The 27,632-nt window shown below is 46.7% G+C and overlaps 1 protein-coding gene across 2 annotated transcripts in view; it reads right to left on the bottom strand.

Annotated features, from left to right (window-relative positions):
- The window catches only part of LOC129867401 (choline transporter-like protein 5-B), an 82,452-nt gene extending 55,885 nt beyond the window's left edge, over positions 1 to 26,567 (bottom strand). For both annotated transcript variants that reach the window (XM_055940772.1, XM_055940773.1), the window contains exons 1-2: positions 26,345 to 26,567; positions 9,081 to 9,129 (exon numbers count right to left, since the gene is read on the bottom strand). In XM_055940772.1, the coding sequence (XP_055796747.1) occupies positions 9,081 to 9,129; positions 26,345 to 26,381 (86 nt within the window). In that variant the 5' untranslated portion in view covers positions 26,382 to 26,567. The remainder of the gene's footprint in view (positions 1 to 9,080; positions 9,130 to 26,344) is intronic.
- Between the last annotated feature and the right edge of the window lie 1,065 nt (positions 26,568 to 27,632).

Here is a 27,632-nt window from a genome sequence, read left to right as displayed (position 1 = left end):
CGATTTCACTCAAAACTGTAACTAGGGCAATCAATAAAATTCAATGCCGTCTTGGTAAGCAACTCCAGAGTATATTTTTCACCTTGTGTTTTAGGTTATTGTCCTGCTGAAAGGTGAATTTTCCCCCCAGTGTCTGTTGGAAAGCAGACTGAACAATATTTTCCTTAAGGATCCTGCCTGTGCTTAGGTCTAAATGGTTTATTTTTATCATAAAAAACTCCCTAGTCCTTGCCCAGTACAAGCATACCCATAACATGGTGCAGCCATCACCATGCTTGAAAATGTGAAGAGTGGTACTCAGTGATGTGTTTTGTTAGATTTGCCCCAAACATAATGCTTTCTATTCAGGTCATAAAGTACATTTCTTTGCCACATTGTTTGCATTTTTACTTTAGTACCTTGTTGCAAACGGGATTCATGTTTTAGAATAGTTGTATTCTGTACAGGCTTCCTTCTTTTCACTCTGTCAATAGGTTAGTATTGTGGAGTAACTACAATGGTGTTGATCCATCCTCAGTTCTCTCCTATCATAGCCATTAAACTATGTAATTGTTTTAAAGTCACAATTGACCTCATGGTGAAATCCCTGAGCGATTTCCTTCCTCTCTGGCAATGGAGTTAGGAAGGACACCTGTATCTTTGTAGTGACTGGGTGTATTGATACACCATCCAAAGTGTAATTAATAACTTCACCATGCTCAAAGGGATATTCAATGTCTGCTTTTTAAAACTGTTTTAGCCATCTACCAATAAATGCCCTTCTTTGCGAGTCTTTGGAAAACCTCTCTGGTCTTTGTGGCTGAATCTGTGTTTGACTGAGGGACCTTACCGATAATTGTATGTGTGGGGTACAGAGATGAGGTAGTCATTCAAAAATTATGTTGAACACTATTACTGCACACAGAGTGAGTCCATGCAACTTATTATGTGACTTCTTAAGCACATTTTTACCCCTGAACTAATTTAGGGTTGACATAACAAAGGGGTTGGATACTTATTGAATCAAGACATTCCAGCTTTTCATTTTGAAATAATGAGTAAAAATGTCAAGAAATATAATTCCACTTTGACATTATGGGGTATTGTGTGTAGGCAAAACAAAACGACATTTAATCCATTGTAAATGTAGGCTGTAACATAACAAAATGTGAAAAAAGTCAAGGGGTGTGAATACTTTCTGATTTTACTGTAAATGGATGAGATCCACAAGTACAGTACCTATAATACACATCTTTCTCACTGCTGAATTAAATGTCTATCACCAATCTCATCTGAATTACATGAAGTCTGGAGACATCATTAAATTGTGAACGTCCAATTTGAGATATCTCCTCAAATGACATTGCCCATAAATCCCCTCCAGCTAATGGCTGACCCATAGACCATCTGTTCAGATCAGCATCCTCCTGTCAAAGACGCCATTACCCACAAAAACGGTCGATTGAAACCCAGTGTGTTAAGGGTTGTAAGTTGGACACCGTAGAGGTGTGCTCGGGTGTACCGAGCTGTGGTTCATTATCTATGTCAATGACATTGGGAGACATGTGTGGATGACACGGTTTTCTGTTCAAGTGGCAGCAGTTTGACTTTGCTTTTGAAAAAGCTCAAACCGCTTTTAACATAATTTCAAATCAAGTCAAATGTTATTGGTCAAATACACATGGTTAGCATATGTTATTGCGAGTAGGGATGCACCGATACGACATTTTTGGCCGTTATCAATATCCAATATTTAACATTTTAGCGGCCTTTTAGGATATTAGTGTGTCTAGTTTGAGAAACAGACGCCTCACAAGTCCTCAACTGGCAGCTTCATTAAAATAGTACCCGCAAAACACCTGTCTCAACGTCAACAGTGAAAAGGCGACTTAGGGATGCTGGCCTTCTAGGCAGAGTTGCAAAGAACTCTGCCTAGAACTCTGGATAGAAGGCCAGCATCCCGGAGTCGCTTCTTCACTGTTGACGTTGAGACTGGTGTCAAGGGGTCTGAATACTTCCCGATTGCACTGTATATATATATATATATTTGATGGCAGAGAGAGGCTCAAAGAATGACATGTCTATAGCGCGGTGGTTATGGAAGTCAGACTTCAAAGGCTATGCCACATTTTGAAAACAGACCCAGCCAAAGGGAGTTGAGGCAGAAGTCGATCACACTGACTACATTCCTGTAGAGACAGTTCCTGTAGAGACGGTTAATTTGATACAGTGTGAAGTGGAGTTACGCCACCTCAGGCACTGCCTGCTCTAATATTAAACACTGTATTAAAAAAGAGATGAGGGACTACTTTTTCATTTCATTCAAGGCAAGGAACAAGAGCTGTTAGGAGTTGAGTCAGGTATTGTAGTGGACCAGCGGGTAGCTAGGAATTATGGGTGATTAGTCGGTGAGATCCAGGGGTTGGGACTCCGAGGCAGACCTTCTAACACCTCTTCACTGCCTTACTGTGAGGTCAGTCTTCACTGTCTTCTACCCAACCCCCCAGGGCATAGAAACTACCTCATTAAGGCAAAGTCAAAACTGGCACTACACAGCTAATACAAATAACCACCTTTGAGTCATTCAAAGGTGAACGCTGAAAGGAAGATGCCAAAGGAGAGAAAAAAAAACGTCTCTTATCTACGAGAAGCAAACGCAGCTGGAATGCAAATGTGGTCCACTGTAAAATTCCTGTCCTAGTCTAAACCCATTCTGATTTCCAAACCTGGCCTGCCTTAGATCTCCCTCCATATCTGAACCAAAAGCCAATCGGCTAGAACAAGTTCTTTCCACCTGCTGGGTTGGTGTTTGTGTGTGCTGCTAATCTACGTGCTGTGAGGCAGTGAATACTGGCTGGTATTCTTGCAATGCCATGTGAAGCTGTGTGTATTATTCATAAAGCTCACTCCACTTAGAGAGCCATGGCTGTGGTGGTGATAACTGGTTAGACGCTGCTACAGAGTAGCCTGGGTGCCATTCTGGTGTGTCACCACCGGCCACCTGTCTTCAGCATATAATGAGAATTAACAGGGAGAAAGGGGGAGAAATAGTGGATTCCCACATGCTGGAACACACTGGCAAATGTCTAACCGTCTGAAGAGCCTACAGGGATAGCAATGGAAGGCAGGAGGGTTTTGAAAGATATACTTTCCTGCCTTGACTAAAAAGACGTGCAGTCCACTGTCAATTACATTATTTCAATTCATACATTATTCAGACGTACTTTACAGATTGATATGCCGCTCGTACAACAGCATAATCGTAGGCAGAATTAGTCAGAAAGCTACAATATGTGCCCATTTTCTCTACTCTTTGGAGAACTGTTAACCACAGGTATGGAATTCATTTAGGCAGTGAGCTTCACCTCTCCCAGTTCTCATTAAAAAAGCCTACAAGCAAGAGAAACATAAAAGTGCCTTCACTCAGTCCACACAGATGTAGGAGTTATACAAGCTGGAAAGGGTGGGATAAGGAGGAGATGGTGGGATAGAGAGGAGGTGGAGAGGGTGGGCTAGAGAGAAGATGGAGGGATAGAGAGGAGATGGAGGGATAGAGAGGAGAGGGTGGATAGAGAGGAGATGGAGAGGGTGGGATAGAGAGGAGATGGAGAGGGTGGGATAGAGAGGAGGTGGAGAGGGTGGGATAGAGAGGAAATAAAGAGGAGATGGAGAGGGTGGGATAGAGAGGAGATGGAGAGGGTGGGATAGAGAGGAGGTGGAGAGGGTGGGATAGAGAGGAGGTGGAGAGGGTGGGATAGAGAGGAGGTGGAGAGGGTGGGATAGAGAGGAGGTGGAGGGATAGAGAGGAGATGGAGAGATAGAGAGGAGATGGAGAGGGTGGGATAGAGAGGAGATGGAGAGGGTGGGATAGAGAGGAGGTGGTGGGATAGAGAGGAGGTGGTGGGATAGAGAGGAGATGGAGGGATAGACAGGAGATGGAGAGGAGGTGGAGAGGGTGGGATAGAGAGGAGATGGAGAGGGGATGGAGAGGGTGGGATAGAGAGGAGATGGAGAGGGGATGGAGAGGGTGGGATAGAGAGGAGGTGGAGAGGGTGGGATAGAGAGGAGGTGGAGAGGGTGGGATAGAGAGGAGGTGGAGAGGGTGGGATAGAGAGGAGATGGAAAGGGTGGGATAGAGAGGAGATGGAGAGGGTGGGATGGAGAGGAGATGGAGGGATAGAGATGAGATGGTGGGATAGAGAGGAGGTGGAGAGGGTGGGATAGAGAGGAGATGGAAGGATAGAGAGGAGATGGAGAGGGTGGGATAGAGAGGAGATGGAGAGGGTGGGATAGAGAGGAGGTGGAGAGGGTGGGATAGAGAGGAGATGGAAGGATAGAGAGGAGATGGAGAGGGTGGGATAGAGAGGAGGTGGAGAGGGTGGGATAGAGAGGAGGTGGAGAGGGTGGGATAGAGAGGAGATGGAAGGATAGAGAGGAGATGGAAGGATAGAGAGGAGATGGAGAGGGTGGGATAGAGAGGAGGTGGAGAGGGTGGGATAGAGAGGAGATGGAGAGGGGATGGAGAGGAGGTGGAGAGGGTGGGATAGAGAGGAGGTGGAGAGGGTGGGATAGAGAGGAGGTGGAGAGGGTGGGATAGAGAGGAGGTGGAGAGGGTGGGATAGAGAGGAGGTGGAGAGGGTGGGATTGAGAGGAGGTGGAGGGATAGAGAGAAGATGGAGAGGGTGGGATAGAGAGGAGGTGGAGGGATGGAGAGGAGATGGAGAGGGTGGGATAGAGAGGAGGTGGAGGGATGGAGAGGAGATGGAGAGGGTGGGATGGAGAGGAGATGGAGAGGGTGGGATAGAGAGGAGGTGGAGGGATGGAGAGGAGATGGAGAGGGTGGGATAGAGAGGAGGTGGAGGGATGGAGAGGAGATGGAGAGGGTGGGATAGAGAGGAGGTGGAGGGATGGAGAGGAGATGGAGAGGGTGGGATAGAGAGGAGGTGGAGGGATGGAGAGGAGATGGAGAGGGTGGGATAGAGAGGAGGTGGAGGGATGGAGAGGAGATGGAGAGGGTGGGATAGAGAGGAGGTGGAGGGATGGAGAGGAGATGGAGAGGGTGGGATAGAGAGGAGGTGGAGGGATGGAGAGGAGGTGGAGAGGGTGGGATAGAGAGGAGATGGAAGGATAGAGAGGAGATGGAGAGGGTGGGATAGAGAGGAGGTGGAGAGGGTGGGATAGAGAGGAGGTGGAGAGGGTGGGATAGAGAGGAGATGGAAGGATAGAGAGGAGATGGAAGGATAGAGAGGATATGGAGAGGGTGGGATAGAGAGGAGGTGGAGGGATGGAGAGGAGATGGAGAGGGTGGGATAGAGAGGAGGTGGAGGGATGGAGAGGAGATGGAGAGGGTGGGATAGAGAGGAGGTGGAGGGATGGAGAGGAGATGGAGAGGGTGGGATAGAGAGGAGGTGGAGGGATGGAGAGGAGGTGGAGGGATAGAGAGGAGATGGAGAGGGTGGGATAGAGAGGAGGTGGAGGGATGGAGAGGAGATGGAGAGGGTGGGATAGAGAGGAGGTGGAGGGATGGAGAGGAGATGGAGAGGGTGGGATAGAGAGGAGGTGGAGATGGAGGGATGGAGAGGAGATGGAGAGGGTGGGATAGAGAGGAGGTGGAGGGATGGAGAGGAGATGGAGAGGGTGGGATAGAGAGGAGGTGGAGGGATGGAGAGGAGATGGAGAGGGTGGGATAGAGAGGAGGTGGAGGGATGGAGAGGAGATGGAGAGGGTGGGATAGAGAGGAGGTGGAGGGATGGAGAGGAGATGGAGAGGGTGGGATAGAGAGGAGGTGGAGGGATGGAGAGGAGATGGAGAGGGGATGGAGAGGAGGTGGAGATGGAGGGATGGAGAGGAGATGGAGAGGGTGGGATAGAGAGGAGGTGGAGGGATGGAGAGGAGATGGAGAGGGTGGGATAGAGAGGAGGTGGAGGGATGGAGAGGAGATGGAGAGGGTGGGATAGAGAGGAGGTGGAGGGATGGAGAGGAGATGGAGAGGGTGGGATAGAGAGGAGGTGGAGGGATGGAGAGGAGATGGAGAGGGTGGGATAGAGAGGAGGTGGAGGGATAGAGAGGAGGTGGAGGGATGGAGAGGAGATGGAGAGGGTGGGATAGAGAGGAGGTGGAGGGATGGAGAGGAGGTGGAGGGATAGAGAGGAGGTGGAGGGATGGAGAGGAGATGGAGAGGGTGGGATAGAGAGGAGGTGGAGGGATAGAGAGGAGATGGAGAGGGTGGGATAGAGAGGAGGTGGAGGGATAGAGAGGAGATGGAGAGGGTGGGATAGAGAGGAGGTGGAGGGATGGAGAGGAGATGGAGAGGGTGGGATAGAGAGGAGGTGGAGGGATGGAGAGGAGATGGAGAGGGTGGGATAGAGAGGAGGTGGAGGGATGGAGAGGAGATGGAGAGGGTGGGATAGAGAGGAGGTGGAGGGATGAGAGGAGATGGAGAGGGTGGGATAGAGAGGAGGTGGAGGGATGGAGAGGAGATGGAGAGGGTGGGATAGAGAGGAGGTGGAGGGATGGAGAGGAGATGGAGAGGGTGGGATAGAGAGGAGGTGGAGGGATGGAGAGGAGATGGAGAGGGTGGGATAGAGAGGAGGTGGAGGGATGGAGAGGAGGTGGAGAGGGTGGGATAGAGAGGAGATGGAAGGATAGAGAGGAGATGGAGAGGGTGGGATAGAGAGGAGGTGGAGAGGGTGGGATAGAGAGGAGGTGGAGAGGGTGGGATAGAGAGGAGATGGAAGGATAGAGAGGAGATGGAAGGATAGAGAGGAGATGGAGAGGGTGGGATAGAGAGGAGGTGGAGGGATGGAGAGGAGATGGAGAGGGTGGGATAGAGAGGAGGTGGAGGGATGGAGAGGAGATGGAGAGGGTGGGATAGAGAGGAGGTGGAGGGATGGAGAGGAGATGGAGAGGGTGGGATAGAGAGGAGGTGGAGGGATGGAGAGGAGGTGGAGGGATAGAGAGGAGATGGAGAGGGTGGGATAGAGAGGAGGTGGAGGGATGGAGAGGAGATGGAGAGGGTGGGATAGAGAGGAGGTGGAGGGATGGAGAGGAGATGGAGAGGGGATGGAGAGGAGGTGGAGATGGAGGGATGGAGAGGAGATGGAGAGGGTGGGATAGAGAGGAGGTGGAGGGATGGAGAGGAGATGGAGAGGGTGGGATAGAGAGGAGGTGGAGGGATGGAGAGGAGATGGAGAGGGTGGGATAGAGAGGAGGTGGAGGGATGGAGAGGAGATGGAGAGGGTGGGATAGAGAGGAGGTGGAGGGATGGAGAGGAGATGGAGAGGGTGGGATAGAGAGGAGGTGGAGGGATGGAGAGGAGATGGAGAGGGGATGGAGAGGAGGTGGAGATGGAGGGATGGAGAGGAGATGGAGAGGGTGGGATAGAGAGGAGGTGGAGGGATGGAGAGGAGATGGAGAGGGTGGGATAGAGAGGAGGTGGAGGGATGAGAGGAGATGGAGAGGGTGGGATAGAGAGGAGGTGGAGGGATGGAGAGGAGATGGAGAGGGTGGGATAGAGAGGAGGTGGAGGGATGGAGAGGAGATGGAGAGGGTGGGATAGAGAGGAGGTGGAGGGATAGAGAGGAGGTGGAGGGATGGAGAGGAGGTGGAGAGGGTGGGATAGAGAGGAGGTGGAGGGATGGAGAGGAGGTGGAGGGATAGAGAGGAGGTGGAGGGATGGAGAGGAGATGGAGAGGGTGGGATAGAGAGGAGGTGGAGGGATAGAGAGGAGATGGAGAGGGTGGGATAGAGAGGAGGTGGAGGGATAGAGAGGAGATGGAGAGGGTGGGATAGAGAGGAGGTGGAGGGATGGAGAGGAGATGGAGAGGGTGGGATAGAGAGGAGGTGGAGGGATGGAGAGGAGATGGAGAGGGTGGGATAGAGAGGAGGTGGAGGGATGGAGAGGAGATGGAGAGGGTGGGATAGAGAGGAGGTGGAGGGATGGAGAGGAGATGGAGAGGGTGGGATAGAGAGGAGGTGGAGGGATGGAGAGGAGATGGAGAGGGTGGGATAGAGAGGAGGTGGAGGGATGGAGAGGAGATGGAGAGGGTGGGATAGAGAGGAGGTGGAGGGATGGAGAGGAGATGGAGAGGGTGGGATAGAGAGGAGGTGGAGGGATGGAGAGGAGATGGAGAGGGTGGGATAGAGAGGAGGTGGAGGGATGGAGAGGAGATGGAGAGGGTGGGATAGAGAGGCTCAGAAGGACCTGAACATGCTTTCCCACCAGCTTGTGAAACTGAATATATTCTACAGTATAAAGTAATGATACGCTTCAGTGGTCCAAAGAGAATAAGCTCAACTTTAAAAGGCTATCAGACATACGCAGTTGCATACTAAGTTACCAATGTTGTTTACTATGTTGTCTGGTGAGATGACATAGTCAAGTGAGAGCCAAAACAAATGCAAACAAGACATAGCAACATGGCATTGGTCAATGGACCAGATAAAGGTCAAACATTCAACCTCTGACTGCTTCCTTGTTAAATGAAAATAGGTCAAAAGAGGATCTTATATTGCAGTTGACTCGCTAAACTCCTTATGATATGTTAGTGTGTAAACTCCAGACCACCATGTGACTAATAGCCATTGATCTGTGTGATGTAGCAAAGAGACCTGCCAGCCCTCAGCCCTCGATTAACACTGCCTGACAAACGATCAATGTGTTGACACGCAAAGAAGCTTATGAAACAGCGTGGTTCTAAAAGCATGCACAATTAAATTCTAGGTCAGTTTTACAAGATGACTACAGGCATATCTTTGGGGCAGAGAAAAAAGGAGAGAAAAAAAAATGACACTTTTGTTAAGAAGAATCTAGGCCTCACTGTCAATAGGCTGCTGAACGTCCATCATGCAGCTTATTACTGGACATGTCTGGTCCTGTGTGGCTCAGTTGGTAGAGCATGGCACTTGAAATACCAGGGTTGTGGGTTTGATTCCCATGGGGGACCAGTGCGAATGACAATGTATGCACTCACTACTGTAAGTCGCTCTGGATAAGAGCGTCTGATCAATGACTAACATGTAAACGTAATGTCTGTATAGCTTCTTCAGCTGAAAAAGTCAAACATGCAAGGGAAGTTGGAGTTGACCAGTGAGTACAGTACCTGTTATGGATAGGTCCTCTGAAGCTGGGGTCAAAGTGGCGTGGCTCACCTGTAAGGGAAGCAGATCATAGCGTGGTTACCATTCATAAACCAAGAGTGTGTTACCTCTAACATGCAACACAACGGTGTCTTGGAGAACTACTCGGCTTAGAAACAGGGAAACCTATCATATTGATAAGACATTTTACTTCTACAGTGAACAAGTATTTGCCGCCTTTCTGATTTACTCTATTTTTGTATATTTTTGATTCTGAATGTTATCAGATCTTCAACTAAAATGTAATATTAGATAAAGGGAACCTCAGTTTACAAATACACATTTTTTATACTTGTTTACTTGATGAACAAAGTTATGCAAAATCCAATTCCGCTGTGTTAAGAAGTTATTGCTCCTTTACTCTCAATAACTGGTTCTGCCACCTTTAGCTGCAATGACTGCAACCAAATGCTTCCTATAGTTGTTGATCAGTCTCTCACATCTTACTGTGGAATGCAGTGTTTGGTTTTTCACCAGACATGAATAGGACGCATCTCATCCAAAAGGTGACTCAAGTTTGTTGAAAAGCACCTGGATGATCATCAAGACTGCTGGAAGAATGTTCTATGGACAGATGAGTTAAAAGTCTAACTTTTTGGATGACATGGGTCCCATTATGCCTGGTGAAAACCAAACACTGCATCCCACAGTAAGAACTGTATACCAACGGTTAAGCATGGTGGTGGTAGTGTGATGTTTGGAGATGCTTTGCTGCCTCAGGACCTGGACGACTTGCCTTAATATAAGGAACCATGAATTCTGCTCTGTATCAGAGAATTCAACAGGAGAATGTCAAGCCTTCCATCTGAGCTGAAGCACAGCTGGGTCATGCAGCAAGACAATGATCCAAAACACACAATAAAAGTCTACATTAATTAAAATTGTGAAATAGCAACACATTTGACGTTTTGGAATGGCCTAGTCAAAGTCCAGACCTAATCCCAATTGAGATGTTGTGGCAGGACTTGAAACGAGCAGTTCATGCTTGAAAACCCACAATTGTCGCTGAATTAAAGCAGTTCTGCATGGAAGAGTGGTCCAAAGTTCCTCCACAGAGACGTGAGAGACTGATCAACAACTACAGGAAGTGTTTGTTGAGTCATTGCAGCTAAAGGTGGCACAACCAGTTATTGAGAGTAAAGGGGCAATACATTTTCACACAGGGTGTTGCATAACTTTGTTTAGGAAATAAATCAAAGTATGTAATCATTGTGTTATTTGTTCACTCAGGGTCCATTTATCTAATATTAGGTTTGGTTTGAAGATCTGATAGCGTTCAGTATCAAAAATACGCAAAAAAGTCGAGAAAATTAAAAAGGGGGCAAATGCGTCTTCACGGCACTGCATGAGATCAAAAGAGAAGTTATTGAATGTAGACTACAGAGCAGAAATAAAGTGTTTCAAAACGGTCCTCCAGCAACATACAGTAACTGCACATGGTGATACTGACAGGAACAGGGATCAATGAGAGAAAGTGAAAGAACAGCACATCTACCAGTAGACATAACATTGTGTCTGGTCTGGTCCTGCAATAAGTGTAACATCCAACTGCCTGAGAGGGCACTAACTAGGTCAGTTCACAGCTCCTCCCTGTATCTTCAGTCCAAATGGCACCCTATTCCCCTAACAGTGCATAACTACCTACCGGTAAAAAAGTGGTGGACTAAGTAGAGCTGTGCCATTTGAGACACATCCTGTGTAGCAGTACTGAGATGCTAACATGATGCCAAGCCACTATTTGTGCTGCTTGAGTGTGTGAGAGTGTGTCCACGTGCACATCCCAACATGTGTTGGTATGTGTGCTGTATATGTTTGCCGGTGCCCCCGTGGAGTTGCAGTATGAACTGTTCCTGTGAGCACATTCATCATCACACAGAGAGTGTCATTTCTCAGAGCAACATGAGTGGGCCTATCTCCCATCTGTCTCTGAAGGCCTGCTTCTGCGCTCAGAGATACAGCCCACTTGGCAGAACCCAGCGCCGGGGACCCTTTCTACGCACTTGGCCTCCTCACTGAGCACTCATGAATCACTGGGTGTCATTGGCTGAGAGAGAGAGTGAGAAAGATACATTGCAACGCTCTCATGTTGACGATCAATCACGTGGCTGAGGTGTTCAACATTTCTGGGTGAAGACATTGTCTCCATCGACACTGTCCCGATATTCAGGCATCACATTCGGAGGAGGTCATTAGTTATTTATGCAAAGCAAAATGTAAAAGTACCAGATTCAAGGGACTTGAACCCATAACCCCCTGTGCCAGAGACGCTGTGCACCTCCAACCCACTGAGTATACAGTCGATTGTTCTCTACCGCAATGACGTTGTATTTTGGTTCTAAATAAAGACGCCCAGGACCTTGGAGATTTTCTCGGATTAATCTGCATCTCTCAGCCAAGGACACAGAGTCACAGGACCAGGTGCAGTCAGCAGGAGACTACAGCAACCTTGGAATTCAGATAAGAGAGACCGTAGATGTCGACTTGTGTTAACAGCCTGGTCACGTTTTGCATGACAATGACCACAGGACAAGACATCACAAACAGATCTGGGACCAGGCTACTGAGCTAGCTATTTCCTTATATAGCACATCAAGTTATTTCAATAGGCAAACCACATCGATATGTTTGACACACAGATGCACATCTGTGCTATAAAGATATGAGACATCAATGATGCAGTGACAAACCAATTGCTGAACTTTTATGGTGATTTAGCCTGCCGAACTATTATGGTGATTTAGCCTGCCGAACTATTATGGTGATTTAGCCTGCCGAACTATTATGGTGATTTAGCCTGCCGAACTATTATGGTGATTTAGCCTGCCGAACTATTATGGTGATTTAGCCTGCCATGTTCCAAGACATGCAGGTCATGACAGCAACACCATCTATTTCCTCAGTCAAAAGCAGCAAAACAACCGCATTTGTCCTGAACTACAATCTCACCACCTTAGTATCTGTGTGACCCGGACACAGATGTTTACACATGTCCCTTAGATGAGTGCAACATGTCGGGATGGACCCCGAGACACCAGCAGGGTCATAGAGAAAGTTTCAACAGAACTTTCAAAGCCAGTTCAATTAACTGCCAATGGCAAATGGCCAAACTAATTCCCCATTGACAATTCCTACAATATATGTCTTCAGAGCAGATATTAGAAACCAGGTCCTGTAGGAGAACGGTTGGATCTGTGTCAACACGTCCGCATGGCGCATGTTGTTGTTTGTATATCCCGGGGGATGTTCCTACAAACCAGCGGCCAGCAGGTAGCATTAGATGAACTAACATTAGAGATTATTAAAGGTCCAGCTGCCGGGGGTTGTGAGCTGACTACTGTATCTGTTGGACCGGAATTCAAGCAGCCAGGTAGATTATAAATAGAGAGAAAAATCATTTTCATTGACCTCAGTGTGTGAACATTTCAAGCGACTGAGTGCTGCCTGGTCTTTGTCATCCATCGTGGTGAAAACAGACTGGTCTGTACGGGGGGGGGGGGGGGGGGGGGGATTGCGGAAGCTAATTCATACAGAGATGAAGGGAAGCTAATGTTCAGAGGACAGATTGCGCAACAGCAAGGGGCAGGAGAATATTGTTTCGGGAGGGCTTGCAATATCGCTCCCCACTTCATTGACAAACACCACAGTGTCCAACAGGGGAACGGATGGGGGGCTGTGGGCCTCGGCCAACTGTTAGGGTGTAAAGAGAGGACACCAGCTTGGCGTGGGTGGCTCATCATACTATTGTCTGAATACTCTCTTGGACGTAAAACACAAATTATCAGGGGACTCAGTGAACATCTAAGAACATTACTCAACAACATGAGTAGCTGAAATGCACTAGATTCTCATCAGTACACACAAAACCAGGATTTACTGCTTGGCTCACCACAGTAGCCTGCCCTGTTCCTCCTCCAAGAAGAATTCTGAGCTTCACTCTGATTCTCCAAAGTGATTTCAGTCCCATTATACAGTACCGGGGGCCTGACATTAAATCGGTAACACTGGGCCACCAGTAGACTCGGCCCTGGTTGACGACTGTGCTGTTTTTAGACCAGTGTAGAGAGAGTAGCGGATGTGTGATGTTCTGGGGTCAGTCAGGCTGAATGAAGGGCTATAGTCAACAACATTTGGAAAATGCCTCCAAGGCATACTGTGGCAGTTAGCTAACATAGTGTTTTGGCTAATGTTGCCTGGTGCCTGCTAGGCTCCTCTACTCCCAGTGTGTTGGTTCTGTTGCCTGGTGCCTGCTAGGCTCCTCTACTCTCAGTGTGTTAATTCTGTTGCCTGTTGCCTGCTAGGCTCCTCTACTCTCAGTGCGTTGGCTCTGTTACCTGCTAGGCTCCTCTACTCCCAGTGCGTTGGCTCTATTGCCTGCTAGGCTCCTCTACTCCCAGTGTGTTGGCGCTGTTGCCTTACCGGGAAATGCTTACTTACGAGCCCTTCTAAAAACTGCGTCGTTGGTTAAGAAAATATTTACAAAAATAAAATACCAACAATAAAATAACAATAACGAGGCTATATACAGGGGGTACTGGTACAAGAGTCAGTGTGTGGAGGTACAGGTTAGTCAAGGTAATATGTACATGTAGGTAGGAGTAGTGACAATGCATAGATAATAAACAGCGAGTAGCAGCAGCGTACAAAAAAAAAAAATAGTCAGGGTAGCCATTTGATTAGATGTTCAGCAGAAGTATGGCTTGGGGGTAGAAGCTGTTAAGATGCCTTTTGGACCTGGACTTGGCGCTCCTGTACCGCTTGCCGTGTGGTAGCAGAGAGAAAAGTCTATGAGTAGGGTGGCTAGAGTCTTTGCCAATTGTTAGGGCCTTCCTCTGGTATAGAAGTCCTGGATGGCAGGAAGTTTGGCCCCAGTGATGTACTGGGCTGTAAGCACTACCCTCTGTAGCGTTTTGCGGTGTGCTCGGTCCTCCTTTTCCTGTAGTCCACAATCATCTCCTTTGTCTTGATCACTTGAGGGAGAGGTTGTTGTCCTGGCACCACACTGCCAAGTCTCTGACCTCCTCCCTATACGATGTCTCATCATCGTTGGTGATCAGGCTTACCACTGTTGTGTCATTGGCAAACTTAATGATGGTGTTGGAATTGTGCTTGGCCACTCAGTCATGGGTAAACAGGGAGTACAGGAGGGGACTAAGCACGCACCCCTAAGAGGCCCCCGTCTTGAGGATCAGCATGGCAGATGTGTTGTTGCCTACCCTTACCACCTGGGGGCGGCCCGTCAGGAAGTCCAGGATCCAGTTGCAGAGGGAGGTGCTTAGTGATGAGCTTTGAGGGCACTATGGTGTTGAACACTGAGCTGTAGTTAATGAACAGCATTCGCACTTAGGCGTTTAGTTTGTCCAGGTGGGAAAGGGCAGTGTGGAGTGCAATAGAGATTGTTGTGGATCTGTTGGGGCGGTATGCAAATTGGAGAGGGTCTAGGGTTTCTGGGATGTTTGTGATGATGTGAGCCATGACCAGCCATTCAAAGCCCTTCATGGCTACAGACGAGAGTGCTACGGGTCGGTAGTCATTTTATGCAGGTGTTCTTGGGCACAGGGACTATGGTGGTCTGTTTGAAACATGCAGGTATTACAGACTCGGTCAGGGAGAGGTTGAAAACGTCAGTGAAGACACTTGCCAGTTGGCCAGCGCATGCTTCGAGTACACGTCTGGGAATCTGTCTGGCCTTGCGGCCTTGTGAATATTGACATGTCTAAAGGTCTTACTCACAAAGCGGGGGTAAAGCCCCGCCTTCTCAGCTCACTGGTCACCATAGCAGCACCCTCCCGTAGCACGCGCTCCAGCAGGTATATTTCACTGGTCACCAACAAAGGCAATTCATCATTTGGACGCCTTTCCTTCCAGTTCTCTGCTGCCAATGACTGGAACGAACTGCAAAAATCACTGAAGCTGGAGACTCATATCTCCCTCACTAGCATTAAGCACCAGCTGTCAGAGCAGCTCACAGATCACTGCACTTGTACATAGCCCATCCAACTACCTCATCCCCATACTGCAATTTATTTATCTTGCTCCTTTGCACCACAGTATCTCTACTTGCACATTCCTCTTCTGCACATCTATCACTCCAGTGTTTAATTGCTATATTGTAATTATTTCGCCACTATGGACTATTTATTGCCTCACCCCCCTTATCCTACCTCATTTGCACACACTGTACATAGACTTTTTCTATTGTATTATTGACTGTATGTTTGTTTATTCCATGTTTAACTCTGCGTTGTTGTTTGTGTCGCACTGCTATGCTTTATCTTTGCCAGGTCGCAGTTGTAAATGAGAACTTGTTCTCAACGAGCCTACCTGGTTAAATAAAGGTGAAATAAAATAAATAAAAAACATTGGCTACGGAGAGCATGATCATACAGTCGTCCAGAACAGCTGGTGATCTCATGCATGTTTCAGTGTTGCTCGCCTCGAAGCGAGCATAGAAGTAATTTAGCTCATCTGGTACGCTCGTGTCACTGGGCAGTTCGCAGCTAGGCTTCCATTTGTTGTTACGCTGCTTACTAAGCAAGTACCGATTCCTCCTGAGTCGGCTCACACTGAGGCTCGAACCCAGGACCTCTGTCTTGCTAGCGCCCGTCACCACCCTCCTCAAGCATCTTACTAGTGTTTTCCATTTCTCCAGGAGAAAAAAAACTATAGGATTCTTCAGCCCAGCAAATGAATTGTGGCGATTATAGCTACTCTCTGGGGCGTTGAGGGCAGACTGGGTATGACATTACACATCAGGTTCAGACAGAGGCTTTGTCACCAATCCTCATACTCCAATCCTATTTGCATCCTCAGTCTGCCATAGCGATAGCATTATGGGTCAATGTACACCACAGAACAGACAGCATTGACTGTGACATACTGTCTAGAACAGATTGATAGTTTCACTCCAACCACATTCCACTTCCAATCATTCTGTGACTAATCAATGGATGTACTTGAAGATATAGGACAGCTTCAACTAGACGATCTCTAGCATCCTTTCAGAGCGCTGTAAATGTGACATTGTACAGAAATGAATTTTGTCATTATCATTGGTGGAACAGGATGTTCTTGGTAGAGGGCTATGAGAGGGCTCAAAAAGAGGCTACAAAAGGGGATGCCAGACTGAATGCATGTGTCTGTTATAAAACATTTTTCAGGTCACAAAAACAGCAGCATACTATTTTATTAAAACACCTCTTAATTGAGATATTGGCCTATTGGGATTGTGTAGGTTATTATACAACATAAGTACAGTATGGCACCGTTTCTCCCTGTGCCCTCTCTTTCTCCCCGTTTCTCTCCATTCCTCCGCCTTTCTCATGTTTCCCCATTAACTCATGGATTACACAGACACACCAAAAGAGGCAGACAGTGGCACCACCGTCCACATGTTCCACAGGCTTCTTTCATAAGGTGACCAGGAAAACGGCTCAACAGCTGCAGGTGCAACACATGGGTTGGACCTGAGAAGCCTTTTGGTTGACCTTTTCTCATTCTGTCCATTCAGGAACATATTATAGACTGGTGTTCTCCACCTTTAAGACATCTCTCGCTTGTTAGTATTCTGTCAGGTCTGTCTCTACCGTATCAACCCTGTCTGTGGTCCCGTGTAGCCCAGTTGGTAGAGCACGGTACTTGCAATGCCAGGGTTGCAGGTTCGATTCCCACGGGGGACCAGTGAGAAGAAAACGTATGAAACCTCTACTGTAATTCTCTCTGGATAAAAGTGTTTGCTAAATGACTAAAATATAAATGTGTTCTGTCTCACCACCAAACCCAACTTATCAGAGGCTTGGCACACCAATCTCAACTCTGCTTGGTGGGTTATGACACACCAACCCTGAACATAAACTCCTCTGAGGCTCCGTTGGGTGTAGTGTGCTGATCAGACTCCCCACTCTCTCTGCCCAACCTAAATGATTTGGAATCTATCTTAGAAGCAGCTGCAGATGCCTGTATTATATTTCAGACATGGACACACACACACACTCTTTCTCTCTAAACAGTTCCCTCTCTCTCACTATTCCTCAGGGGCACCAAACCTGGTCTAGGCCAGGGATGAACTAGATTCAGCCACGGGCCAATTTTTTCTTGAGCGGAAGTTCAGGGGGCCGGAACATAATTACAAATCATTTGTAGATGGCAAATTGACTACAAGAAGCCAGACTAAAACGTAAATATTTCAAACCTTGCTTACATCCTAAGTATACGATCGCATACAGTTGAAGTCGGAAGTTTACATGCACCTAAGCCAAATACATTTATACTCAGTTTTTCACAATTCCTGATATTTAATGCTAGTAAAAATTCCCTGTCTTAGGTCAGTTAGGATCATCAATTTATTTTAAGAATGTGAAATGTCAGAATAATAGCAGAGAGAATGACTTATTTCAGCTTTTATTTCTTTCATTACATTCCCAGTGGGTCAGAAGTTTACATACACTCAATTAGTATTTGGTAGCATTGCCTTTAAATTGTTTAACTTGGGTCAAACGTTTCAGGTAGCCTTCCACACACTTCCCACAATAAGTTGTGTGAATTTTGGCCCATTCCTCCTGACAGAGCTGGTGTAACTGAGTCAGGTTTGTAGGCCTCCTTGCTCGCATATGCTTTTTCAGTTCTAACCACAAATTTAATGGGATTGAGGTCAGGGCTTTGTGATGGCCACTCCAATACCTTGACAGTGTTGTCCTTAAGCCATTTTGCCACAACTTTGGAAGTATGCTTGGGGTCATTGTCCATTTGGAAGACCCATTTGCGACCAAGCTTTAACTTCCTGACTGATGTCTTGAGATGTTGCTTCAATATATCCACATTATTTTCCTCCCTCATGATGACATCTATTTTGTGAAACGCACCAGTCCCTCCTGCAGCAAAGCAACAATTTCAAAGATTCTACTGAGTTACAGTTCATAAGGAAATCAGCCAATTTAAATACATAGATTATAAAATGAATTTATTTCACATGACTGCGAATACAGATACGCATCTTTTGGTCACAGATAACTTTTTTTTTAAGGTAAGGGCATGGATCAGAAAGTATAGAGAGAGGTAGATAGAGGGGCAGAGTAGAGAGAGACAGTAGAAGGGCAGAGTAGAGAGAGACAGTAGAAGGGCAGAGTAGAGAGAGACAGTAGAAGGGCAGAGTAGAGAGAGGAGCAGAGTAGAGAGAGGAGCAGAGTAGAGAGAGGAGCAGAGTAAATAGAGAGGCAGACTAAAGAGAGAGGCAGACTAAAGAGAGAGGCAGACTAAAGAGAGAGAGGGGCAGAGTAGAGTGAGAGAAGGGCAGAGTAGAAAGAGAGAGAGACAGGGGCAACTCATCCCAAACCATCTCAATTGGGTTGAGGTCAGGGGATTGTGGAGGCCAGGTCATCTGATGCAGCACTGGTGACTGGTGCCACTGTCAGTGATTTATTTAGAATTCAAGGCACACTTAACCAGCATGGCTACCACAGTATTCTGCAGCAATACACCATCCCATCTGGTTTGCGCTTAGTGGGACTATCAATAGTTTTTCAACAGGACAATGACCCAACACACCTCCAAGCTGTGTAAGGGCTATTTGACCAAGTAGGAGAGTGATGGAGTGCTGCATCAGATGACCTGGCCTCAACAATCCCCGACCTCAACAAAATTGAGATGGTTTGGGATGAGACGGACTGCAGAGTGAAGGAAAAGCAGCCAACAAGTGCTCAGCATGTGTGGGAACTCCTTCAAGACTGTTGAAGAAGCATTCCAGGTGAAGCTGGTTGAGAGAATTCCAAAAGTGTGCAAAGTTGTCATCAAGGCAAAGGGTGGCTATTTAATGAATCTCAAATATCTTTAGATTTGTTTAACACTTACTACATGAATCCATATGAGATTTCATAGTTTGTCTTCACTATTATTCTACAATGTAGAACATTTTTAAAAAATAAAGAAAAACCGTTCAATGAGTAGATGTCCTAAAAAGTTTGACCGGCTGATCTGCTCAGAAAACATAAAGTCACCCGTGTGCCGCCAGTTCTCCTTTGACACAAGAACTCCAAATGTCTGGACTTATATAACCAACTGCTGAGTCCTCCCTGAGCTTAACTCGGTTCCCCAATATATCATCTGCCAGTGCAGGCATCAAACCCACGTTTATGTTACAACCAGCATGCTCCAACCAACTGAGTCCCCGGAACTACACTCAGCTGGAATATCTGGAGTGGACTCTCACTGAGTTAGTACATTAAGAAATGAGTAGTATTTAAAACATCTCCCTGTTACCAGCCTTGTAAACACACCACACTGACATCCACTCCGTGGGGGAAAGAGGCAGCAGGGTACAGGATGGGCTCCCACAGGGGGTTTGGGTTAGCATTTCAGTGTCAGCCTCTGGCAGCTAGCCTACAGCAAACAGAGAGGCAGAGTAGAGAGAGAATAGAGAGGTAGAGTAGAGAGAGGGAGGCAGAGTAGAGAGAGAGAGGGGTCCAGAAAAGAAAGAGAGTAGAGAGAGCGAGGGGGGCAGAGTAGAGAGAGAGAGAGAGGGGTCCAGAGTAGAGAGAGAGTAGAGAGGTAGAGTAGAGAGAGAGAGGGGGGCAGAGTAGAGAGAGAGAGAGAGGGGTCCAGAGTAGAGAGAGAGTAGAGAGGTAGAGTAGAGAGAGAGAGGGGAGCAGAGTAGAGAGAGAGGGGGGCAGAGTAGAGAGAGAGAGAGAGGGGTCCAGAGTAGAGAGAGAGTAGAGGTAGAGTAGAGAGAGAGGGGGGCAGAGTAGAGAGAGAGAGAGGTAGAGTAGAGAGAGAGGGGGGCAGAGTAGAGAGAGAGAGGTCCAGAGTAGAGAGAGAGTAGAGAGGTAGAGTAGAGAGAGAATAGAGAGGTAGAGTAGAGAGAGGGGGCAGAGTAGAGAGAGAGAGAGAGAGGGGTCCAGAGTAGAGAGAGAGTAGAAAGGTAGAGTAGAGAGAGAGAGGGGGGCAGAGTAGAGAGAGAGAGAGGTAGAGTAGAGAGAGAGGGGGGCAGAGTAGAGAGAGAGAGGTCCAGAGTAGAGAGAGAGTAGAGAGGTAGAGTAGAGAGAGAGTAGAGAGGTAGAGAGAGAGAGAGAGGTCCAGAGTAGAGAGAGAGAGAGAGGTAGAGTAGAGAGAGAGAGAGGTCCAGAGTAGAGAGAGAGTAGAGAGGTAGAGTAGAGAGAGAGGGGGGGGGGAGTAGAGAGAGAGGGGGGGCAGAGAGGGGGGGCAGAGTAGAGAGAGAGGTCCAGAGTAGAGAGAAAGAGAGAGAGAGAGAGGGGGGGGGGCAGAGTAGAGAGAGAGGGGGGGCAGAGTAGAGAGAGAGGGGAGGGGGGCAGAGTAGAGAGAGAGGTAGAGTAGAAAGAGGGGCAGAGTGATGGAAGAGTGCAGAGAAAGGGCAGAGTAGAGAGAGGTAGAGAGAGGTGCAGAGAGAGAGAGAGAGAGGCAGAGTAGAGAGGGGCAGAGTAGAGAGAGAGGTAGAGATGGGCAGAGTGCAGAGAGAGGGGCAGAGTAGAGAGAGAGGTAGAGAGATGGGCAGAGTAGAGAGAGAGGTAGAGAGATGGGCAGAGTACAGAGAGAGGGGCAGAGTAGAGAGGGGTAGAGAGATGGGCAGAGTACAGAGAGAGGAGCAGAGTAGAGAGGGGCAGAGTAGAGAGATGGGCAGGGTGCAGAGAGAGGGGCAGAGTAGAGAGAGAGGTAGAGAGATGGGCAGAGTAGAGAGAGGTAGAGATATGGGCAGAGTGCAGAGTAGAGAGAGAGGTAGAGAGATGGGCAGAGTAGAGAGAGGTAGAGATATGGGCAGAGTGCAGAGTAGAGAGGGGCAGAGTAGAGAGGGAGATAGAGACCGCTCCTGCGGACACAGTGTCTCCTGACCCCTCCTGTCTCAGCCTCCAGTATTTATGCTGCAGTAGTTTGTGTCGGGGGGCTAGGGTCAGTTTGTTATATCTGGAGTACTTCTCCTGTCTTATCCGGTGTCCTGTGTGAATGTAAGTATGCTCTCTCTAATTCTCTCCTTCTCTCTTTCTTTCTCTCTCTCGGAGGATCTGAGCCCTAGGACCATGCGTCAGGACTACCGGGCATGATGACTCCTTGCTGTCCCCAGTCCACCTGGCCTTGCTGCTGTTCCAGTTTCAACTGTTCTGCCTGCGGCTATGGAACCCTGACCTGTCCACCGGACGTGCTACCTGTCCCAGACCTGCTGTTTTCAACTCTCTAGAGACCGCAGGAGCGGTAGAGATACTCTTAATGATTGGCTATGAAAAGCCAACTGACATTTATTCCTGGGTATTATTTGACCATGCTGGTCATTTATGAACATTTGAACATCTTGGCCATGTTCTGTTATAATCTCCACCCGGCACAGCCAGAAGAGGACTGGCCACCCCTCATAGCCTGGTTCCTCTCTAGGTTTCTTCCTAGGTTTTGGCCTTTCTAGGGAGTTTTTCCTAGCCACCGTGCTTCTACACCTGCATTGCTTGCTGTTTGGGGTTTTAGGCTGGGTTTCTGTACAACACTTCGAGATATTAGCTGATGTACGAAGGGCTATATAAAATAAACTTGATTTGATTTTGATGAGATGAGCAGAGTACAGAGAGAGGGTCAGAGTAGCAAGAGAGGGGTAGAGAGAGAGGGGCAGAGTAGAGAGAGCAGGGTAGAGTAGAGAGAGCGAGGCAGAGTAGAGAGATAGAGAGAGGGCAGAGTAGCGAGAGAGGGGCAGAGTACAGAGAGAGAGGCAGAGTAGAGAGAGAGAGGCAGAGGAGAGAGAGAGGCAGAGGAGAGAGAGAGGCAGAGGAGAGAGAGAGAGAGAGAGAGGGGCAGAGTAGAGAGATGTTAGTTATTTATTAACAAAATTCCTAACAAGAGAGCAGAATAGAGAGTAGCGAGAGAGAGAGAATGAGGAGTGAGAGACAGGGGCAGAGTAGAGAGAGAGAGGGGCAGAGTAGAGAGAGCGAGAGAGACAAGAGCAGAGTAGAGAGAGAAGCAGGCAGTGTTGGGGGATTGTGACCTTGGCTACTTGTGTGATGTAGCAGGGTGTGATGGGACAGAAATGCAGCTAGGTCCCCAGGCATATCAGTAGCAGCCCTGTGTTCCTGTGAAATTAGTCTCTCATGCTGGATCAGTGACAAGCTCAACAGGCTTTGGTTTGGATTTATATGGATTTTAAGGTTGAGTCACGGGAATGACGCCTGTTTCTTCATCTCCGTCTTGTGTAATGTGGAGGTTCAGGGAGAGACACCACAGCTTAAATGCTTAGCTAAACACACAATGTTTCTTTATTGTCATTCACACACTAAATATTGCATTTCAGACTGCCTCCTCTCCCTAATACAGCAGCGCTTCAATGTGGAGCATAACGACTCGCTGACACGACTCTGTTGTCAATTTGCCTGAGGTTGCATGGGGTGTTACAGGACCCAAAGCAATCAGACTTACTTGACTTCACTGATTAAGTGACAGTAAGAATTGGTTCTGGATCCTAATGTCATCAATGTCAGTAAGAACACTGGGTTGTCCTCAGGATAGAGGATTCTCATAAGCCTCTACCACTCTCTCCTTTCCTTCTCATCTCTCACAGTCATTTTGTCATTCAGATCAGCCTGGAGTTGGCTGAGAAACCGGTGCAACGCAGCACATCCCTGAGGTGTTATGCAAGTCCCTCACCTCCCCACATACAGAATAAATAACACAGGGAGCAACAGTAGCTGACTTTCATCTCAGGATAATGATCCATCTGAGTGGAATCTGTTGATAGACCTGAATCATTCAGTACAGTGTGTTGCTCTCAACCAAAGTCCTCATCACCAACCTCACAGTAACAGGGACTCAAAAGACAAAGACCTGAAGCTGTTTTCTATGTTGTAACTGCAGCTGTCTCACTCGCTATACACAGTTTGTTTCGTTGAGTTGTGTTTAATAAATCATTGTCAGTTTTAATCAATCAGCATCCACAATTACATTAGAGCCACTCATTGTATAATGTCAGTTAGCCCACTACCCCAACAAAGAAAGGGACTGTATTCATGCTGCAAACTGGATATCCAAAGCCTTCGTGCATAGCGTTGCCTGTAACAAGGAGACAAAGCTGGACATTTAGAACTCTGTTCACTTCGCACAGGGTTTACAAAAGGCAGTTCATGTTTGCCTGTCGTGATACGAAGCGAGTTTGTGGAAGTATTTACTGTCTCAAGCCTGCCAGCACTGTGAATACCTTTCTGTAGCCTCTAAAAACATCAGGGAACCGTGATATCCTGCTGTAGTAGCCAGAGAAAAGCACCGCAGGATTTCATAGGGGACGAACCTCATTCAATAGAATGAGTAGGAGCATTATGAAGAGTACATTAAAGTGTGTGGGAGTACCACCCAGTGATCATCAGTCTTCATATTACGTGTGATAGCAGAGGCACCTAAAAGCGGCAGGTAGCCTAGTGGTTAGAGCGTTGGGCCAGTAATCGAAAGGTTGCTAGATTGAATCCCGGAGCTGACAAGGTAAAAACCTGTCGTTCTGCTCCTGAACAAGGCAGTTAACCCACTGTTCCTAGGCTGTCATTGTAAATAAGAATCTGTTCTTAAGTGACTTGCCTAGTTAAATAAAGGTTAAATAAAAAGCCAATCATGGCACTTATTCCTGTCTGAAGGGATAAGGCATCTGAACTACGACCGCATTAGTTTATAAGGAGAGGAGAGTCTTTGAAAAAAAGTATTCCTAGCTCTTTGTCAGCCTCTGTGAAAAGTCTGCATTGCCTGGGTGTGAGAATGCCATCCTCAGGCAACCTGACCATGTGAGAAATGTGTTAATTAACAAGGTGACCAGCTCAACACTTTTGTTGCTGAACGAGACTCAATCTAAACAGTCACTTACTAACTTGTCAGAGAGTGATTATTAAGTATTTTCTACCTTTATGAATGACTTAACATCATTCAGGATGCATTAGTGATGAAAGTATTGTCTGTGGATCCATTATAATAGGTTGAGGATGAATGAAGGGACTGTTTACGACTGCAAATGTATGATTTAACATTTTTATTTGTAGGTAAAAATGCACTAGAAGTGTGAATGTTGGTGTGTGATGGAAAGTGCACAAATTGAGCATGTCTGCAAGTGTGCATTGATTCGATGTGTATTGGTGCTTGATTGACTAGTGTCAGTGTGTCCATGTGTGTGTGTGTGTGTGTCCATGTGTGTGTGTGACCATCACCATGCATTTCCATTTGCTAGAGAGGCAGGTTGACGAGGACTATAGAGTTTTTGCACCTATCATCCCTCTCTGCTTGACAGCCCTGTCCTGAGCTGCCTGTGAAAGGCCATTTGGACAGGCTGGCTGACTGAGCACCAGAGAGGCCACTTGGACACAGCAGCTGACCTGAACATGGGGAGTCGGCACAACTCCATGCCATGCTCCACTGGCTACGTCTCCAACTGCCCAGGCTGCATTTAAAGACGCAGGGCCTCGCTTCGTTTTCAGATGGAGGAGCGTAAGATTATCCCAAATCTCTCGACAATAAACACCGAAATGTTGCTTTGGCACAAGCATGATCAACTCACGTGTACCATAAACATGCACTATTCATTATAACATTATAACATGCTGAAGTTCTGAACATGATGTTGTACTGTATGTACAGCTTCGTCTCCTTCAACACAATGTTCAAGTGTGGGCTGAATTCTGAGTGGGCAGTTGGAGGTCTCCAGAGATGGCAGCGAGAGTCTATTTCACTGCAGCCAATCCTCATCTCCAGCTGACAGGCTACAAACATGATTGGCAGGGGCCTGGAGTCAGGGGAACTGAGTGAAACACAGGGTCAGTGTGTAGGGAGAGATGAGAGACACTGCAGCTTTCCCATGAAGTCATACTGAGTAGACTGGCTATGTCACTTACTGACAATGACAATTCTATATACCTCTGCCAGTTGTCACAGCATGAACTGGGCTGGCTGAATTAGCGGTCTTAACAAATTCACCAATAATATGGACGGCTTGACCCTAATTATAATGAATGATCATGTACAGAAATGATTGATTATAATGAGGGTTCACCTCCTATGATAATGACTGTAAAACCGTTACTTATAAGATGCCATGACATGCACTGTCTATAATAACCAACAGACATGAGTCAAAAAAGCCCTTGGTGTATTGACTATTATACTGTAATTACATAATACACTACTATAAGGGAAAGGGAAAGGTGGATACCTAGTCAGTTGTACAACTGAATTCCTTCAACTGAAATGGATCTTCTGAATCAGAGAGGTGCGGGGGGCTGCCTTAATCAACATCCACGTCTTCGTATTAGTGCTCCTTTGTCTGACAATCTGTGATAAACTGTGTTATAACTGTGTTACTGCTTATGAAAGATGTCGTTTCACACTTGAAACACTGTAGTAATGTGGTTTCTATGGCATCTGGCACGAGTCCTGGATTTTCAGAGACAACCTAACAAAGAGGACCAGCTAATGGACAGTAAATCTTCAGAGATTGAATATCCATTGGCCAACCAGAGGACAACTCTCACCTAGGGACAAAGGGAAAATCTATTGTCTTTTACATCGTTTGCCTTGTATTTCCCAAATAACAACGGACATGTTTATGAGTATTGTTGTTCGTCTTGGCTTTCAGATGCAATTCACTTTTTTTCTTCATCAAAACAATACCTTAAGTCTTTCATCTGTTGTCAACGGTTGGGGAAAAGAAAACAGTCTTAAATCATTAGAATTAGGCTATATTATGTGTTTAATACTGTAACAATAACATGTTGTACCAATACGGTTAGCTAGGTACACTACATGCCAAGTGTCATTCCCCAAGAGGTTGCATTGTATTATGTTTTTAAAAATATATTTAAAAACTATGGTCGAGTTCCATAGCAAACTACTATTGATAGTTCCCCTGGTGTTACATTTCATGATTCGAGTGACAGAAACAATATCTTAACGTTACCATTTTTATATCCAGTAGCTTACTTTCAAATTAAAATATTATCGCGAAGCAATTTCTAATTTGGTAACGTTAGGCTCCATTCATGATTAATTATCGGCATCCAGTTGTAGCGCTTTCTATGAACGTTACATTGACATAACATTCTTACATTGTATCTTGCTTCAATGTTAACGTTACATTTTGTAAATCAGCCCCAGCGCGAAAAGCCGCCCCAATAACCAAAGTCAGAATAGCGTTTGAAGAATATCGTTGTAGGCTACCCTTTGTTGTCTTGAAGAAAGAACTTGAGGTTACCGACGTTAAACAAAGACGAATGTGGCGACTCACCATAGTATGAAGGAGGAACGTCTGTCTTTCTAGCCATTGCACCTCAGACAGGAGATTCTGCACCGTCTTTGAGATGGCATATGAGGCGTGAGATGTGAATACAGCGTTTTAATGGCCCAGTCTACGTAAATACAGCAGCTGCAGCCCTTGGTTTGAGCTGTCTCCGCCACGCAGCTGAGCGTCAGCGGTGTTTACAGCACGATATATCATCAACTGTGTGATTAAAACCCTTAAAGGCACACAGACACCAGGACTGATTGCAATGAAAATGTTTTACATGAATCTCGATGTAGACCTGATTCACACTTGGCACATAGTGACAATGATCTATATTGTGAATGTATTAGTAACATTTGAAAGCAATATGGTCACACTACAGTTGGTCATACTTTATTTGGATAGTCTGGATAGTACATCTGTAGATGCTCTGTCATCAAACGATCTGTCGATAAGAAACTCCATGCTAAGGTTACAGTTAGGGTTAGGATCAGAATAAAGATTAGGGTAAGGGTTGACTTTAGGGTTAGGATAAGGGTTAAGGTTAGGGTTAGTAGCTTGTTGAAATGTTACTGATAGTCTGTAGAGCATCTACAGATGGAATATCCAAATATAGTCAGCCTACTCTATCCCTCTTTATAAAACGGGGTGGTACGAGCCCTGAAGGCTGATTGGCTGACAACCGTGGTATATCAGACCGTATACCCCAGGTATGACAAAACATTTATTTTTACCTCTCTAATTACATTGGTAACCAGTTTATAATAGCAATAAGGCACCTCAGGGGTTTGTGATATATGGCCAATATACCACGGCTAAGTGCTGTGTCCAGGCACTCCGCGTTGTGTCATGCTAAGAACAGCCCTTAGCCATGGTATATTGCCAATATACCACCCCTCCTCGTGCCTTATTGCTTAAGTATGCTACTGTATATGTGACATTATGAATGTTTGCTAGCCTATGCAGTGTTTCCACCTTCCAGTAACACATTTGTGTTGTAGCCCCGGACAAACTCACCTTATTCAACAAAATTAGTGTGTATGAGTACCACACAGCGATCATCAGTCTTCATATTACGTGTGGTAGCAGAGGCACCTAAAAAGCCAATCATGGCAGCTATTCCTGTGTGAAGGGGTGACGCATCTCATTTAGGGTTTGATGATTAGTTGACAAGTTGAATCAGGTGTGTTTTTCCGGGGCCACAACAAAAATGTGTACTGTTGGGAGGTACTGGAGGACTGGAGTTTGGAAACATTGGCCCATAGCTTTCTCTCAAACAGCTTTCACTATT

This window comes from Salvelinus fontinalis, chromosome 12 (genome assembly GCF_029448725.1).
Source record: "Salvelinus fontinalis isolate EN_2023a chromosome 12, ASM2944872v1, whole genome shotgun sequence".
Classification (NCBI taxonomy): domain Eukaryota; kingdom Metazoa; phylum Chordata; class Actinopteri; order Salmoniformes; family Salmonidae; genus Salvelinus; species Salvelinus fontinalis.
Note: the sequence above shows the minus strand (reverse complement) of the source record. Positions and strands in the feature narration are given on the sequence as shown.